Genomic DNA, 17,793 nt, shown 5'->3' with positions numbered 1-17,793 from the left:
TCATCGCTGTTCTGTCAGACTCCTGGGTTCTTGCTCTCCTGACACACACCCAGCTCCTACACCCCAGCCTGGGCAGGGGGGCCCCTGACTCAGTGCCCTGCTGCAATCCTGCCTTCTCGGCCTTGTCAGAGCTCTGCTGAGCTGAGTTCTGACTCACGTGGAGGGCACAGCCTTCTACCCCATGGGCTGGGGTGGCCAGAGAGGCCCAGCCCTTTGGAGGCCTCTGCAGAAGTAGTGGGGATGGGGCAACTTCTGGGGTCTATAGGAAGGAGATCAGTAGAGTCGTGGGCCTAGGGGGTAGGCCAGTCTATCCATTTGCTTCTGCAGTCTCTTGGGCACCAACGATCAAGGCCCATAAGGCCCTCTTCTACCCTAAAACTCCACCAAGCCCTTTGTCCGCAACCCTCACTCTTGCGCTGACCCCTGCCTAGTTCAGGGTTGGCTGCCTGGGTCGAGGGGCTACCTGGAGCCCCAAGTCACCCAGGGAGAGGAAACCCCTCCCCTGCAGACCCCTGGAGGTGGCCGGCCACAGGCTCCCCAGCGGGCTACCCTGGCCCCTCCCAGACAACACTCAGGACAGGAGGGCCCACTGCCACTTGGGAACAAAAGCTGGGAATTAAGAGGGGCCCAGATCCCTGCTGCTCTGTCCTGGGGTGTGGGGAAGGAATAAACAGGCCAGGCAGGCCTGTTCTTCCGCCCAAATTCCACCTTAAGCAGGTGGTGGCCCCTCCCTCTTACCTGGCCCAGATGATCCCGCCCCCAGCCGAGCTCAGGGCAGGGCCAGCGTCTGTCTCCAGGCCGGCTCTGGGCGAGGCCAGTGGGGAGGGGACTTCAGGAACAGGACGGTGAAGACAGTTCAGGCCAGAGAGGCCCCAGCGGCCCAGGCCAGGCACAGACTCAGCCAGGGCATCTGCCGCCATGCAGGACGGTAACTTCCTGCTGTCGGCCCTGCAGCCTGAGGCCGGCGTGTGCTCCCTGGCACTGCCCTCTGACCTGCAGCTGGACCGCCGGGGCGCAGAGGGGCCAGATGCGGAGCGGCTGCGGGCGGCCCGCGTCCAGGAGCAGGTCCGCGCCCGCCTCCTGCAGCTAGGCCAGCAGGCTCGGCACAACGGGGCAGCTGAGCCCGAGGGGGCCACAGAGGCAGCCCGAGGTAAGCGGACGCCTGTGGGGTGGGCGCCGGGCAGTGGGAAGGGCGGCTGTGGATAGAGGTGGCCTCGGTGGGTGTGGTGGTTCGAGGGCCAGAGGCCGTGGTAGGGCTGGCGCTGAGGTTCAGCGCCCTGACTCACCGAGGCCTCGCACTGAGTCACTCACCCTGCCCCACCAGGTGTGGGAGAAGCCATGGGTGTGGCCTCCCACCACCCAGTGGGGACCCCGGGGTCCTCTGGGCCAAGACTGGCTTGGGCTCGACCGCACCTGCCCCCGCGGCCCGGAGCGCCATGGGCACATGGCGGGCTGGGCCGGGCCGATCTCCCGTCAGCACACCCGGAACACGCCCGCCGCCGGTCCCACGTAACACAGGCTCCCACCCAGTCTCAGATGCACAGACACAGGCGTCAGCCCCACAGGGACACAAACACACTGAGACACAGACATCCAGGCTCCAGAGTCCCTCCACACCCCACCCCCACCCCCCTGCAGGGCCCCAAGGGAACGAGCAGACAGAAACGTGAGGGGGCGGGTCTGGGAAACCTGGACCAGAGCCAGCTGCCTGTCTGGACCAGGGTCTCCCCGCGGAATTGTAGGGGACGGCCCCGGGGGCCTGACCCACTTACACTTCCTGAGAAGAACGAGCGGGGTAGCCCGCCCTCGGTGCTGGGCAGACCCCAGCGTGTGCGTGCACGTGGGTGTGCGTGTGCGTGTGTCTGTGTGTGCACGCGGGTGTGGACGTGTGTGTGCTTGTGCGTGCACACGGGTGTGGACATGTGCGTGCACGCGTGGGTGTGTGTGCCCGTGCTTGCATGCGGATGTGGGTGTGCGTGTGCCTGTGTGTGCACGCGTGGACGCGCGTGTGTCTGTGCGTGCGTGTGCGTTAAAGGGTCTCTCACCCGGTGAGTCAGGGCACTTGTTCCAGGAACACCATCTTCTCCCTTGCCAGACTGCAGCAGCGGGGATCAGGGTCAGGGAGTAAGAGAAATGTCCCAGGATGTCAGGACACGCCAGTCCCCACAGGGCTCACTTGACCTTTAGAGGACCCTTTCCAGGACGGGTCTTGGGATGCTGGCCACTGCGGTGGGTCGGGGGTCGGGGGGTGCGGAAACGGTCAGCCAGAGCAGCCTGGGTTCCTGAGTCCTCCCCTGCCTGGGCCTCAGCCTTGCTGGTGGCTGAGTAGTTGGGTGCCCGGGGGTCACAGGGTGGAGGAGGGAGCGGGGAGGGGTTAATTACCACCCTGGCTACCCTGCCTATTAGGGGAAGGAGTATAATTTGGGGGTGGGAATAAGGTCCCCAGGCTGGAGGTGTGTCCCCCAGGCTGGGCCTCACTAGCGTCAAAGGGTTAATAGCCCCTGCCCAGAAGCCTCATTAACCAGGGTGGGTCTGGGGAGTGTGCTGGGAGGGGGGCCCCCAGACTGTCCAGGTCGCAGAGCCTGGGGGAAAGCAGGCCTCCTCCCTTCTCCACACGATGAGTCCTTTCAGCCGGTCACCTGCCCAGGCCCTCTGGGGACATATGACTCTTCTCCCCCAAGCCGTGACCCCAGCAGGGACCTTAGCAGAGGCTGATCCCCACGCAGAGAACGCGGAGCCCACCTACCTGTCCATTCCCCTGCTTTGTCTCCCTCTGACTTCCCCCCAACTGTTGTCCGTCCAAGCAGCTGTCCATCTGCCCTGCCACCGCCCTCCTCCCCCCCTTCTCTCCACCCACCCACCTGTCTGTCCACTCACCACCGAGTCAGGCCGGCGTCAGCACCCTCCCTTTTCTGTGTGGCTGGACGGGGCAGGTGTGGCTCTTCCAGGTGGGACAGGGGACTGTGTCCTTGGCAAGCAAGCAGCACTCCTGTGTGACCACAGCACAGGACAGGCTCCCAGGAGGTCAGTGTTGCTTCCTGGAGGAGGGGGCCGGGCGTGTGCCCCAGCAGGGACTGTAAACTGATGGAGTCCCTGGCATACTTCCCAGGTGACCAGAAGGTCAGGGGGGTGAGTGTGCCTGTCCGCAGCATAGCTGGAGGGGCAGGAGGCTGTGGGAGAGGTCCAACCGGAGACCCATAGCCATCTGACCCAGCCAGGCGACCACTGTCCCTGTCCCCAGGCACCCCGCGCGGTCACTACAACGCCCTGCAGGCCGGCTTCAGTTCACGCTCCCAGGGCCTCAGTGGGGACAGCACCTCTGTGAGTGACACTCTCTCCATCCCCGGGAGAGGCTCGTGGGGGAGGCTGGGGGGAAGCTGGAAGCCCCAGGGTTAGGGAGAGGGACCTGGGAGCCCCCGACACCCCCTCACTGCTCTCCTCCCTGCCCTGCAGACCTTCCGGCCCATTGCCAAGCCCTCCTACAGCCCTGCCTCCTGGTCTTCTCGCTCAGCCGTGGACCTGAGCTCTAGTCGGAGGCTGAGCTCTGCCCACAATGGGGGCAGCACCTTCGGGCTTGCAGGGTACGGGGGAGCCCAGCCCGCTGCACCGGTGCCTACCCGGCCCCTGTCCTTCCACGAGCGGGCTGGGGTGGGGGGCCGTGTGGACTACGACACCTTGTCCCTGCGCTCGCTGAGGCTAGGGGCTGCGGGCCTGGATGACCGCTACAGCGTCGTGTCGGAGCAGCTGGAGCCCCCAGCGGCCTCCGCCTACAGGGCCTTCGCCTACGAGCGCCAGGCCAGCTCTGGCCGGGTGGGAGGCCTGGACTGGCCAGAGGCCTCCGAGGGGCCGCCCAGCCGGACCATTCGAGCTCCGGCCATGCGGACCCTGCAGCGATTCCAGAGCAGCCACCGCGGCCGCCTCGGGGCGGGGCCGGCACCGGGGGGTGGCCTGGAGCCCATGGCCCGAGCGCCGTCTGTGCGCAGCCTCAGCCTGAGCCTGGCCGACGCCAGCCACTTGCCGGACGTGCGCGGGCTGGATGGCTTCGGCGGCCGCCGCACGCTGCAGAGGCTCAGCAGCGGGTGAGTGGGGGACGGGGGCGGCGTCTGTCCGGGGAAGGGTGCTCCTGCGGCGCCCCTGGCCCGTCCCCGGGGTCACGCTGACCCCGACCCCTGTCCTTGCAGCTTTGACGACATCGACCTGCCCTCCGCCGTCAAGTACCTCATGGCCTCAGACCCCAACCTGCAGGTGCTGGGAGCCGCCTACATCCAGCACAAGTGCTACAGCGACGCGGCGGCCAAGAAGCAGGTGAGCGGCCGTGGTCCGCGAGCGCCCCCGCCGGTGCCCCTTCCCGCTGCCTCCGCGCCCGCGGGCCGGCCCACGGGCGACCCCGGCCCGCAGAGCCGCCCCCGCAGCGAAGGGGGAGGTGCCGGCGATCCGCACACCTCCGCCCGGCCCTGCGTGGCTGTGCACGCGCATCTGTGCGCACCTGCGCGCCACCCGCACAGCCGCACGCGTGCACGCGCACTGAGCCACGCGCACTCGTGTGCTGACACCCGCCTGCCCGTGCGCAGGCCCGCAGCCTTCAGGCGGTGCCCAGGCTGGTGAAGCTGTTCAACCACGCCAACCAGGAGGTGCAGCGCCACGCCACCGGCGCCATGCGCAACCTCATCTACGACAACGCCGACAACAAGCTGGCGCTGGTGGAGGAGAACGGCATCTTCGAGCTGCTGCGCACGCTGCGGGAGCAAGACGACGAGCTGCGCAAGAACGTCACAGGTGTCCCCGCGCCACCTCCCCCGCCTGCTGTCCCTCTGCCTGTCCCCGCGCCTCCCCCTGCCTGCTGTCCCTCTGTCTGTCCCCTCCACTCCCCCTGGCCCCATGGCTGTCCTGGTGCACACCTCTGCGGTTAGCCTCCAAATCCCTGGTCCCTGAGCCTTGTCCTGTCCTCTGTGTCCTGCCCTGAGACCTGCAGCTCACACGCAGGCCCTCTAGCGCAGCTCTTGGGTGAGGCCCCAGATGCCTCCCTGGCGGGCAGGAGGGAACCCGCAGGCTGTCGCTGACCACAGCCACGGCCCCACCTGCCCCAGGGATCCTGTGGAACCTGTCCTCCAGTGACCATCTGAAGGACCGGCTGGCCCGAGACACACTGGAGCAGCTCACGGACCTGGTGCTGAGCCCCCTATCAGGGGCCGGGGGACCACCCCTCATCCAACAGAACGCCTCTGAGGCTGAAATCTTCTATAACGCCACAGGGTTCCTCAGGTGTGCGGGAAGGGGGCAGTCAGCTGGGAGAGGCCAAGAGGGTGGGCATGGGGAGAGAGCTGAGTGCCTATAAGGGGGAAGGGGAGGCCTGGGGAAGGGGCCTTTGACTCTGAGGGCCAGTGGCAAGGCGGATGCGAGGGGGGCTGGCAGGCGAGGCACTGCTGCCCATGCAGAAGCGAGACCAGAACCTGGGTATGGCCGAGATATCCAATGTCCCAGGCCCTGGGGGGTGGGGGGGGGCAGGCTCAGATTTCATCAAATCGGGGACTTCATCAGACACTCATAACCCCCATCTGGATGCTTGGAGGGCCGAACGGATGCTAAGCAGCGGGGCCCAGCTCGGGGGAAGGAGGGGTTTGGTTCCCACTGGGGATCTCGGATCTGCCTCCGCCCACAGGAACCTCAGCTCAGCGTCCCAGGCCACTCGCCAGAAGATGCGTGAATGCCACGGGCTGGTGGACGCCCTGGTCACCTACACCAACCACGCCCTGGACGTGGGCAAGTGCGAGGACAAGGTGAGAGGCGGCCATCACCTCGGGGCCTGGGGGTTTCTAGCCCATTCTGACCACGGCCTGCCATCTGCAGAGCGTGGAGAACGCCGTGTGCGTGCTGAGGAACCTGTCCTACCGCCTGTATGACGAGATGCCGCCATCCGCCCTGCAGCGGCTCGAGGGCCGGGGCCGTAGGGACACGGCTGGGGCACCACCCGGCGAGGTCGTGGGCTGCTTCACACCCCAGAGCCGGCGGCTCCGAGAGGTGGGCGCGGGCCTGGGCAGCCAGGGTGGAGGGTCCTGGCCTGAGCCCGGCTGACCCTCCCCGCCTCTCTCCAGCTGCCCCTCACGGCCGACGCGCTCACCTTCGCCGAGGTGTCCAAGGACCCCAAGGGTCTTGAGTGGCTGTGGAGCCCCCAGATCGTGGGGCTGTACAATCGGCTGCTGCAGCGCTGTGAGCTCAACCCGCACACGACCGAGGCAGCCGCCGGGGCCTTGCAGAACATCACGGCGGGCGACCGCAGGGTGAGGCCCCGGGCCCAGCCTCTCACAGGGGACGCGTGGGGAGAACAGGGGCACACAGGGGAGGGCTGGCGTGGATTCTGTTGGGGCGGGACGGCAGAGGAACCCAAACCTGCGGAGGAGCCGACATCGGAGGGACCGGCCAGACATGCTACAGAGGGACCCCTGAGGGGTAGCAAGGGGTGTGAGGCCAGCATCCCCGGCCGGGCAGGCTCCGGAGGTCCCTGAGGATTTAAGGAGAGGTTTGAGCTTAGGAGGGGCCAACCCAAGGCATAGCTGGTGAGGCTCCTGGCTGGGGTTGAAGGCAGAAACAGGAAGACCTCTCAGGAGAGACACAGTGCGGGGCCGGTCCCACTTCAGAGTCTCCCAGGTCGGCTGGGGACAGAGAGGGACACAGAGAAGAACCAACTGGGGGTTCAGGCCTCGGGGCTGGGGCTCCGCCCGCTCTCACCAGCTCCTCCCGCCCCCCACACCCCCCACCCCGCAGTGGGCGGGCGTGCTGAGCCGCCTGGCCCTGGAGCAGGAGCGTATCCTGAACCCGCTGCTGGACCGGGTTCGGACCGCTGACCACCACCAGCTGCGCTCGCTGACTGGCCTCATTCGAAACCTGTCTCGGAACGCCAGAAACAAGGATGAGATGTGTGAGTTGGGCCATCCCAAAGCCTGGGTTCCGTCCTCACCCTGCCTCGCTGGGCTCACACCCGATTTTCTCTTCTGCTCTCCATTTGGGCTGGCCTCTGGCAGCTGGAGCTGGGGGCATGGACAGGGCTGGGGGGACCGGAGGTGCTCAGGTTGCTGGGAGTGGAGGTGGAGGCTGGCTTCCCATCTCCCCCTGACCTCCTGGCCTCCCGGCAGCCACCAAGGTGGTGAGTCACCTGATTGAGAAGCTTCCTGGCAGCGTGGGTGAGAAGTGTCCCCCAGCCGACGTGCTGGTCAACATCATCGCTGTGCTCAACAACCTGGTGGTGGCCAGTCCCATCGCCGCCCGAGACTTGCTCTACTTTGACGGGCTCCGAAAGCTGGTCTTCATCAAGAAGAAGCGGGACGGGTGAGCCCCTCCCCAGCCCCGCACCCCTCCCCATGGCCCCACGAGTCTCCCTGCTGACTCCTGCTGCCCTCCCAGCCCGGACAGTGAGAAGTCCTCTCGGGCAGCCTCCAGTCTCTTGGCCAACCTCTGGCAGCACCACAAGCTCCACCGAGACTTCCGGGCGGTATGTTCTGGTGACCTGGGGCAGGCAGGGCTACCGGCGTTTGACCTGGGTGTAGGACGTGGAGGCGGCAGGGTGGGAGGAGAGTGTGGGGACAGTGGGAGGGAGGCAGACCCGGGAACTCCCGCGGGGCAGGAGACTCAGGAAGAGGGAAACCCGAGATCGGAGACCAGAGACCCAGAGGGGGTCCAGGCCCAGACCAGGAAGGGTGGGGGCCTAGGGAGAGCAGGGCTCAGAAGGCAGGCACCCTAACTCTGGGCCCCCTCTCCACTGCAGAAGGGTTATCGAAAGGAGGACTTCCTGGGCCCATAGGTGAGGCCTTCCTGGAGGAGGAGGATGCGACATGGCCCAGCCTCCAAGGGACAGGCTCTGCTCTGTGCTGCTCACTGGCCAGGCTACTGGAGAAGGCCGATGGCCTGGGGCCTCTCTCTGGAGCCCTGCGTGTGCCAGAAGGCTGATGGCCTGGGGCCTCTCGCTGGAGCTCTGTGTGAGCCCTTAAAGGACCTGGGGCACCAGGGAGGGGACGGGTGCTGGTGGCAGGGACTTGGCTTCTACAGGGCAGGGGGGAGGACAGGGCTTGAGGTTGCTCTGGTGCGTGGGGTGGGGGTGGTGACCAGGTCACATGGGCAAAGGTGGGAACGGCCAGTGCTGGGAATAAACGTGGTCATGAACACAGCCCTGCGATTTTCTTCGGCCCAACCTGGGGGCCCGACCCAGTGATACAACCCAGTGTCCCCGAGCACGACCATGCCTGGCCCTGAGGGAGCTCCCGCCCTGAGCACACCCAGAGGCTTCTCCAGGTCAGGAGGCCCAGGACGAGGAAGAGAGAGTGACCCTTGGGGAGAGCTGGCGAGAGTGGAGGGAACAGGGCAGACGGCAGGGTCAGCTCTGATGCCGGCTGAGGCCCAGACACAGCAGATCTGGGGACCTTGTGCCGAGGAGTGAGCACTACTGGGAGAGCTGCGAGCTCTCCTGGCTCCGGTGCCACCTGCTGGGCTGTCCTCTTGTGGCACACGCACCCAACACCCTGCCTCGCTCAGCCTGGGGGCTCCTGGCCGGGGACTGGCCTGTCCGACGGAGTCCTGGGATTCCCACATCACCAATCCAGGCCCACTCTATTTTTATAACAAAAGACTTCTTCCTTAAAGCTCAGAACCTGGGGGCACCTGGGTGGCTCAGTGGGTTAAGCCGCTGCCTTCGGCTCGGGTCATGATCTCAGGGTCCTGGGATCGAGTCCCGTATCGGGCTCTCTGCTCAGCAGGGAGCCTGCTTCCCTCTCTCTCTCTCTGCCTGCCTCTCCGTCTGCTTGTGATTTCTCTCTGTCAAATAAATAATAAAAAATAAAATCTTTAAAAAAAAAAAATCTTAAAAGAAAAAAAAAAGCTCAGAACCTGAGGGCCTGCCCCCTCCCCCAGAACCTGACTGGATCAGTATAGGGTAGTGGACAGTCGTGCCCCCAAGCAGACAGACCAAAGAGGCTACTACAGGAGACGTTTCTGAGCTGGCTCAGGAGGGAGGCTGACGGTGGGACAGCCGGATCTGTGACAGAGTTGAGGAGCTGAGGGCCACTGGTGGGCAAGACGGAAGTGAGGGAGCCCCGCCCAAGGGCTGCAGACCCTCTTCCGGCCCCAGGAGAGGAGAGGCTGAGGCCCAGGCTGGATCTAAAAGGACTTTATTTTCTGGCACAAGGAGGCACACTGGGGCAGCTCCCTTGCCTGAGGGTCTCGGGGCTGGTCGTCCTGCTAAGAGGAGAAAGATCCCAGACCACCCCGCACCCAGCGGTCCTCGGAGCACTTGCTGTTTGGGCCGGCGGGGGCTACACGTCATCCTCGGACACCAGGCAGTAGAAGTCCGTGCGGGCGCTGTAGTTGCGGGAGCCGAGGTCTGAGACATCCACTTCACTCGCCCGGCCCTCTCCCAGCGAGACCCCACTGGCATGTGGTGGAGCTAACGGCTCCCCAAAGACGGGCCCCCGGACACCTGGGATGAGGGTACCATCAGGCCTCCCCCTGGGCTGCCCACAGCCTGGCCCATGCATGGGGGTCCCTCCCTGCTCACCTTCCTGCCACGGTGGCATTTGAGGTCCTGGAGGTTCCCAGGCAGGCCCCAGGCCCAAGTGCCCCCAGAAAAGAGGCAGTGGGAGTGTGCTGGGGGCTCAAGCCCACTATGGCCCGCAGGGAGGAGTCTCTCCAGCCAGACCCCTTTCTGGGCTCCTCAGCCCTGTGGACCACCCCCACCCCAGCCCAGGCCAAGCTTCTCCGGCTCAGGGGTGGAGGCAGGGGAGCCTACCCAGGTCTCCCTCGGGGTCGGGGTCCTGCTCCAGACTCAGGGTCCCACGCTCCCGGACGCGGCCTTGTGCGATGAGCATGGGGTCTTTGTCGTCCTGCAGCCGTGTCTGGGGGTCTCCCTCCGCGGCTCTGTACCGCACCTTCCGCGGCAGCGCCAGCTGCAGCTCTTTCCAGAAGTCTGAAGACGGCGCCTGGGGGCCAGCATGGGGCCGTTAGCCTGGCCACCGCAGAGAGCACCCCTGGAAGGAGCGCTCCCGTCTCAAAGGAGGCCCCTCTTCCGGGCAGCAGGCCGCAGGGCCCTCCCCCACACGGTCCCGGTCCCAAACCGCCAGACCATACAGCGGCCCGCGGAGGGGCCCCCTCCGGAGCCCGGGACCGCCCGGCCCTACGCCGGGCCCCTGCCCGCGCCCTCTCCTCACCACGGAGCCGGGCCTCCAGAGCAGCAGGGTCACCAGGTGGCGGTGCTGGCGCAGCAGGCGGAGCGCGGGGTGCGCGGGGTCGCGCCTCTGGCCCTCGAAGGTGATGAAGATGGGTCTGCGTGTGAGCTCCAGCAGCCGGCACAGGCCCTCCCTGCGGGGGCGGGGCCGTCAGGGGGGTCGCGGCCCGGGGCCCACCCAGCCCGGCGCGGGACCCACCGGAAGCTGTGGCTGCACCAGGCCTGGCCGAGGAAGGCGTCCGACAGCACCACGATGAGGCGCCGGCAGCGGCTCAGGTTCACCAGGAGGTCGGCGGAGGGCTCTGGGGGGAACCGGGCGTCGGCGGGGCGGGGCGGGGGCGGGGTTAGGGGGCGGGGCTATGGGGGAGGGAGGGGCCCGGGCTCGAGACGGGGCGGGGCCTGGTCAGGGGGGCGGGGTCGGTCCCAGAGAGGGGCGTGGCGGGGCCCTAGGAGGGAGGGGCCCGGGCTCGAGACGGGGCGGGGCCTGGGCGGGGGGCGGGCTCGGTCCCAGAGAGGGGCGGGGCAGGGCCCACGGTACCCGCGCGCGGCAGGAGGTCGCGGTCGTCCAGGAAGAGCTTGTAGCCCCGCCGGCGCTCGAGCTGCGGCTTCAGGATGAAGTTCACGAATTTCCGGTCCTCGGGGCTGTCGCTGTAGGAGACGTAGGCGTCGTAGAGCTTCCCGTCTGCGGACGGCGGCGGGTCAGTGCTCCGCTTTCGAGGCCCGGGCCCACCGCCCCCACCCTCCGGCGTCTTCTAAGCTCTCCCCCCCGCGTGCGGGGACCAGGCCCTCCCGCCGCAGCCGCACCCCGCAGATCCGGCACACGCGCCCGCAACCCGCCCCCGGGCCGCGCCTAGACCGTCTCTCCAGCGCTGGACTTGGGCCGCCCGGCCCTCTTCTGCTCCCCTCGCCCCTCTCCCCGGCTGTGTGCTCGGCTGTGTGCTCGGCAGAGCCTGCGGAGGGCCGCCGCCTCCCCGCTGCAGACCTGCAGACCCGCACCCACCCTCACTTGCCCCGGGGCAGCCCGCCCACCCAGATCTGAGCTCATGCTCCCTCCTTGCCCGTCTGGCCGCGCACCGTTCATCTCCACCTCCCCGTAGGCGTCCTGGTACCAGAGCAGCACACTGAGTCGACACTTCACGTAGAGCAGGGCCGCCAGGAGCAAGACCAGCAGGACCAGGAGTGAGGCCAGCACCGCGGCCACGTGGCCTGCTGGGCCTGGGGACAGAGCCACAAGCCTGAACGAGTGCCACCCCCAGCCAGTGTCTTCCCAGCCTCAAGGCTCCCCAGACCCCCTGGGCTTCCCTTCTACCTTCTGCCCAGTGTACCCCACTCACCAGCTCTCCAAAGGGTGAAGGGGGAGGAACTGACGTTGCGGATGGAGCAGGTAAAGGCCCCATAGTCCTCAGCACGGGTCAGGTTGACCCCCAGAATACTGGACACAAGTACCTCTGAAAAGTTGTCCTTGACCCTGGGGAGATCAGACCCAGCCTTCTCACCTGGGGCCTGAGAGCATCACTGGATGCCCCTGGGCCCCACCTGTCAGACTTAACCACAGAGGCTGCAAACATGGGCTTCCCCAGTAGTCCTTGCCCCGCTAGCTAAGAGAAGTGGCCAGAACATGGTGGGGGTGTGGCTCTGAGGATAGCCACCCAGATCCTGGGTCTGGATTTTGGGGGTCAATGCCTAATTCAGGCTGTAGGATTGTGCTGGTACGCATGGTCCTGGGCTGTCTACAAGGTGCATGTCCGCAGGGGTCCCCTGTCTCTGCTGTCACTAACCCTTAGTCTGTGTCTAGAGTGGCACTCTGCCCATGTCCGGGGGTTATGGACCAGGGCTCGGGTGGCCATGGGTGTGACCGGGGTGGTCACCTGTCCGTGGACTTCATCTCTTACCAGGAGTCTTCATGGAGGTCATACTGGCTCCCGTTGCCCAGCGGCAGTCTGTCTTTCAGCCACTGGACTGAGGGCAGGGAACAGTGGGGCCCAGAGACCACCCAGGCCGTGCAGTTCAGAGCCACGACACTGCCCAGGGCAGGCTCCAGGGCCTGGTTTCCAGGTGGGGATAGGAACTCAGGGGCCCTGTCGCAGATGCCTACAAAGAGACGACCCAGATGTTAGCCATGCCTGGAATGCTGGGCTCCCCACAGCTACAGGTGGTCTGTGGGCCAGGAAAAAAAAAAAACAAGATGTCTGTGCACAGGTCCCACAGGGGACAAGGCTTGTCTTCCCCCGGGAGCAGCTGGCTCTTGGGTGTTCTGCCTGCTCTCAATGTGGCTGCTCTGTCCTCAGAGAGGACGCTGGAAGGTGGGGGCCAGAGTCACAGCAGATCTGACCCCCTCAGCCCCACGGGGGCCCACCTGGCTGTTGCTCACCCGGCCAGGACAGGAGCCCAGCTCCCACACGTGCTGTGTGACCCTGTGGCCCACTGCTGCAAGGCCCACCCCGGGGGACGCTGCCCCCCTCACCCCGCCACTTCTGCTGGGGGAGCTGCCCCAAGTGTGAACGCTGAGCAGGCCAGCACTTTCCACCCGGAATGGGGGCACAGGACTCCAGGACCCTCTCCTCCTGGTCGTGGGCAAGCTCGCCCTGCTCCCTGAGACCTGATTTTCAAATCAGGGTGAAGAGTCCTAGTGGGACATGAGAGGAGACCCCCGCCATCTTGATGGGGTGGTCTCTTGGCAGCCCACATGTACCCATCCTGCCCCCGGGCCCCACCACCAGCTCCCATTCCCAGTGTCCCTGAGCTCTGCTGACCCCCACAACCGTGGTGTGGAAGCTTTGGGCCAGAGAGAGCTCTGGGCCTGTCCTAACCGTGGGGTCAGGACCTCGGGCTGTGGAGGAGGGGCAAGCATAAGCCTTTGTACCCCTGGCTGGAGGCCAAGCCAAGGGCCTCAGCAACGTCACAGCGTGGAACCAGCCTGAGGGACAGGAGGGGAAGCGGGGCCCGTGCCTGTGCCTCTTTGACCCGTCTACCTGCCATGGTCTGGCCGCGGCCTCCTCCAGGCAGCCTGGGCACAGGTGCCACCCCCGGGTTCCACGGGGCTCCTTGGATGAGCAGACGAGTCCCCCGGGGGCCTGGCGAGACTCACTCTGTCTTTGTGGACGGTCGGTCAGGGCACCAGGACGGGTCAGAGGCTGCTGCCATCCCGAAGGAGGAAGTTAAACAAGAACAGGATGAGTTAACATGTAACTTTGCACCGGCGGCCTCCCGATGCTAGGGACGCCCGCACGGACAGCATCACTTGGAACACTCGCTCTGGGCTGGAGCGGGCACAGCAGGGAGGGGCCCTTGGATGGCACTGCACCTGTCCCAGGGCCACCATGACGGCCCAGGGAGGGACTGCAGAGGCACACCCTGGCAGCCCTCACGAGGGTGGGAGGTGGCTGTGTTAGCCCTAACCCCTGGGATGGTGGTGCCACATACAAGGAGGAACATGGGGAGGGCCGTGCTCACCCAGGCCGTGGCAGGGGTTGGGGGCCTGTGAAACTTGCCCGTCCCCACGCGGTAAGTGTGAGCTGCTGAACAATGAGCCACACTCTCACTGTAGGGTTCTGTCCTAGCCGTGTCCCGTGTGTGTGGCTGTGTGGACACAGCAGCCCCCAAGGCCGAGCCAGGCCGCAGTCATGGAGACAGGAGGGGACAGCAGGGGCCTGGCTGGACTGACTCTGCTCCGACAGGCCGCCTGGGTCCCACCTCCTCCTGGCATCCCCTCACTTTGTCGTTTCCAAAACCAAAGTGACCCGGAACCACTCTTCCGTCCTGCGTGGGGGCTAAGACCACCCCCCGTCCAGCTGCACAGCAGCCACACATGCCTCCTGACATGAAGAGCTCTGCAGTGATCATGGCTGGAAGGAGGGGCCCAAACCCCCGGCATCAGAGCCTTCACAGAGAGCCTCCCTCCTGGACCCCCGGAGTCCTGCGGCCACCCCCTCCCAGGTGCCCAGTTTCCCCCAAGGGTCCCAGCAGGTTCTCATGGAGCACTGACTCCACTCCTGCCGCAGGCGGTCCTCCCCACTCTGCAGGCCCCGGGGCTTCGCAGGGTCAGTCTCAGCCTCCCCGCCATTCCTTCTGCGTGTTGACACGGCCACCGACCTGGCCCCACCTTGCCACAGCCAGAAGCCCTGGGTTTGGCTAGGATGAGCTCTCCTTGGGAACTGGGGAGCATCAGCTGGGGAAGTGGTGAGGGGCTTCCTTCCAGAAGCCCCCTGGTGCAGCACAGTCTTGAGGGTCCTCGAAGCAGGAGAACCAGTCCACTGGGAGGCTGTGTAACACTGGGCAGCCCACATCCCCCACCCCGGGGTGCCCAGAAGGACATGCCCTCAGCTGGGCGGCTCCCAGGGAAACCCCTGCTGCGGCCCTCCCACCTCTTCAAGTTCAGAAGAGCCCTAACCCCTGGAAAGGCAACCTTGAACCTTCCTGGAAGTTAAGGCCCAATGACACATCCAGGGACAGGCGACCCCCGCCTGCACCCCGCCCCCACATCATCTGTCTTGCACACCCCCCACACACACCCTCTCCCCACACACAATTGTGCTAAACTCCTGTCTTGGAGTATGTGCCTCCATGCACACTCCCTTGCCTCCAGCACCGCGGCCACACACACACACACACACACACACACACACACACACGTCCTGGCAACAGCTCCCACCAGGTGCGGGGCCCCCAGCATCCGCACGAACCCCACACGGCACATACCGTCCCTGAGCCCGGCCCCTGCTGCTGGTGGCCCGTGGCCCGTGGCCTCCGGACAGCCTCCTGCCCCCCTGCTCTGACAGCCACACACATACCATGCCCCTCCTGCTCTGACGGACACACACATACCATGCCCGCCCTGCTCTGACGGACACACACGCTGCGGGTCTCCCTCAGCCAGGCCTGACTCAGAGGACCGGCCTGGGGTTCGAAAGGTGTCCGAGGATGAGTGCCCAGGCTCCCGCCGGGCCGCGGGGCTGCTGTGGGAGTATGCGAAGTCACCTGGTTCCGGGTCTCTCCTCCTGGGGGGGGATGTCGGTCACTGAGGTCATTGACGTGTGCTTGGGGGCAAACTCTTTGCTCCCCAGCCCGGTCTGCGACACCACAGCACCAGGACACATCACCGAGCACAGAGAGGACCTGTCTTTTGTTTGTGTGTGTGTGTTAATCAGAACTTTCCCTGTAGCTTCCTGGCTTTGCAGTCACATCCTCTCCTAGACCCAAACCCCACCCAGGCAGCCACCAACCCCCCAGGCCGTTGGTGACTCTCGCCCCGCCCGCCCGCCTTGCTTCTTCCTGTAACTCTGAGTCAAGCGGCTCCTTCCTCTGGGGCCCACCCCAGCCCACCCAGGCATCAGACTTCCCGAGGCCCCGCCTGGGAGGGGCTGGAGCCCAGGGGCATGTGGGTGGGGGTGCTCCCAAGGAGACGCCCAGGGGGATGTGTTGTGCCCACATGAGGAGACCCAGCGGACAGTGTGGCCTGCTTCCGGAACACGGCTGGCGATGCTCCCCTTGGGCTGGTGGGGGCCTGTGGGCCGCTCTCCCTCACGCCAGTGTGTCTGACCTGTGACCTGCCGGGCTATGGAGGGCGCTGCGCAAATTCCTGCCAATAATGGGGCCTTGAGCAGAGCTTTTGGGCCCCCTCCCCATCCAGTTCCCCCATAAAATCCCCAACAGTAAGCAGTTAAAAGGGGGCTGTGGTATCAGATGGACCTTAGTTTTGGGATGAGAGGATAGTCCCCCTCCCCCCCACACACCCCCTTTTCCAGATAAGGAGGTGGAGAAAGGCCTCCACAGAGGCTCCTGGGCTCTGAGCCCGGGCGGAGGACAGCCAGCCTCTCCCTTTGTCACCATTGACTTCCCTGCCCAGACTGACTTGGGACTCAAGGCCCAGCAATAGTGGGGCTGGTATCACCACCCGCAGAGATCGCACAAGGGTCCCCTTCAGGCCCTGGCCCTGTTCTCACCTGCCCAGGCTCAGAGGCCCAGCAGTGGGCCCTCTTCAATATCAGCTTTCCTGTGTCCTCAGTCCGACCCCGTCCTGGTGGTGCTCTGCAACCCCCCCAACCCCCCGTGGCCCTCAAGACCTTGAATGATGGTGCGTCTTGGGCTCAGGGCCCCACAGAGCCGCAGGAAGACCTGACTGCACGCTCGCCCCAGGGGCCTCAGCTTCCTGGGTGTACACTAGCACCAGTACCAGCTCTCCTCCAAGGTGCTCCGGGGACCCTGACGCCCAGGTGACCTCCCACGGCCCGTCAGGGACCTGCATGGAAGCTCCCAGGCAGGAAGCAAAGAGCCCCTCTCAAGTTCCTGCCAGGCGGCCTCCGCTCTGTGTGTCCCCTGTGTCACCAGCTTGCAGCCATGACTCCCTTCTGCTGTTAATCACCTCCAGGCCCACCCTCCAAGGTCAGCGCCAAGAAGCCCACGTGGCCTTAGGCACTGTCCTGAACCGCCCTTCCGAATCCAAGCCCCCTCCCCCACCCACACCTCAGTCTGCCCCACAGCCCATGGTTCCTGGAAAGCGCCAGCTCCCGAGTGCGTCCTGGCTTGAGCTGTGCCCCCCGCCCCCGCTTACGCGGCGGGACGCGATCTCCCCACTGCCCACCCCTCCGTCTTCTGCTTTGCTGCTTCGCACCCCGTGGTCTCTAGCATCTCCTGCTCATCTGGGACGCGATGCGCCCACGACGTGCCTCCCGCAGGCGAGGGGCTCCGACCCGCTCCCCTGGGACCCCAAGGGCTCTGTTCTCCTCCACGACACACCCCACCTCCCGCTGTCCGCCTTTCGGAGCGGAGGACCAGACTTAGTCCCCCACCCAGCAGGTGCAGCGAGCAGGCTGGTCGGGGGCGGGCGCAGAGGGCGGGGACTCGGGTGGCGAGAAGGGAGCTCCGAGGCCAAGGCGCTCAGAGAGGGGAGGGCGGGTTGGGGCGCGCACAAGGGGGACGTGGATGACCGGTCGGGGTGCGCATGGGGGCAGCACCCGTGGGCAGGCCTGGCGCTGCGGGTCGGGGACGCAGACGGAGGGCGGGAACGCGCACGGAGAGCAGGGGCGCGCGCATGACGGTAGCTCCGCCCGGCGACCAGCGCCGCGCTGGGCCCCAGCCGGGTCCTCGGTGCACCCCCGGGGCCCTGGGAGGCCCGGATCCGAGCTCCGGGCAAAGGGAGGGTCCCCGCGCGCCTCGGCGTTCCTCCTCCCTCCGCTGGGCGAAGGTCAAGAGGAAGCCACTGCCCACGTCGGGCGGAGCGGGAAAACCTGGCCCTGGCCGCCACCCCCCCACCCCCGCCCCGCCGCCAGGCCCAAGGGACGCGGACAAACTCGGCTTCCGGGCGACGGGGGCAGCCGGCCGAACTCCGAGCCACTTCCTGCGGGACCGCACCCGCCGGCGGCCCAGAGGCTCTACTGGGCAAGGGGCCCCCTGGCTCCCAAGCTCCAAGCCCAGTCCCAGCTCCCGGGAGCCAGCGACCTCCACTCAGCCCCGTGGGTCTGACCCACTCACCTGCTGCCAAGACCTGGGGCTCGCGCGACCGCGGGGGCGGGCCGTCTCACCTGGGCCAGGTGCGCAGCGGCGACGAGCCCGGCGGCGGCAGGTGCAGCCCCGCCCAGCAGCCAGGG

General features: G+C 66.3%; 2 protein-coding genes across 8 annotated transcripts; one reads left to right on the top strand and one right to left on the bottom strand.

Annotated features, from left to right (window-relative positions):
* Positions 1-755: 755 nt before the first annotated feature.
* On the top strand, positions 756-8,158 carry PKP3 (plakophilin 3). 2 transcript variants are annotated; one of them, XR_014316418.1, is made up of 14 exons: positions 756-1,150; positions 3,242-3,321; positions 3,454-4,079; positions 4,182-4,305; positions 4,572-4,776; positions 5,088-5,262; positions 5,660-5,777; positions 5,848-6,018; positions 6,093-6,278; positions 6,763-6,916; positions 7,131-7,323; positions 7,399-7,486; positions 7,760-7,854; positions 7,937-8,158. XR_014316418.1 is itself a non-coding variant. In XM_082749481.1 (13 exons), the coding sequence occupies exons 1-13, from the start codon at positions 919-921 to the stop codon at positions 7,793-7,795; spliced, it is 2,388 nt and encodes a 795-aa protein (XP_082605607.1). In that variant the 5' UTR covers positions 756-918; the 3' UTR covers positions 7,796-8,158. The 2 variants fall into 2 exon arrangements, 1 of the variants encoding a protein (XP_082605607.1); XM_082749481.1 differs by having other exon boundaries at positions 7,760-8,158.
* Positions 8,159-9,139: 981 nt separating this feature from the next.
* On the bottom strand, positions 9,140-17,792 carry SIGIRR (single Ig and TIR domain containing). Of its 6 annotated transcripts, none has more exons than XM_082749488.1 (10): positions 17,678-17,792; positions 13,180-13,341; positions 12,100-12,298; positions 11,542-11,675; positions 11,282-11,422; positions 10,746-10,889; positions 10,407-10,509; positions 10,191-10,341; positions 9,773-9,962; positions 9,140-9,463 (listed from the first exon to the last, which is right to left on the bottom strand). In XM_082749488.1, the coding sequence occupies exons 2-10, from the start codon at positions 13,184-13,186 to the stop codon at positions 9,300-9,302; spliced, it is 1,233 nt and encodes a 410-aa protein (XP_082605614.1). In that variant the 5' UTR covers positions 13,187-13,341; positions 17,678-17,792; the 3' UTR covers positions 9,140-9,299. The 6 variants fall into 6 exon arrangements, with proteins under 6 accessions (XP_082605614.1, XP_082605611.1, XP_082605612.1 ...); XM_082749485.1 differs by having other exon boundaries at positions 13,180-13,344; positions 17,678-17,791; XM_082749486.1 differs by lacking the exon at positions 17,678-17,792 and adding an exon at positions 15,185-15,381 and having other exon boundaries at positions 13,180-13,344.
* Between the last annotated feature and the right edge of the window lies 1 nt (position 17,793).

The sequence above is a fragment of the Mustela nivalis genome (genome assembly GCF_964662115.1).
Source record: "Mustela nivalis genome assembly, chromosome: 9".
NCBI lineage: Eukaryota > Metazoa > Chordata > Mammalia > Carnivora > Mustelidae > Mustela > Mustela nivalis.
The sequence above is the reverse complement of the archived record's forward strand: the minus strand, read 5'-3'. Positions and strand labels throughout refer to the sequence as shown.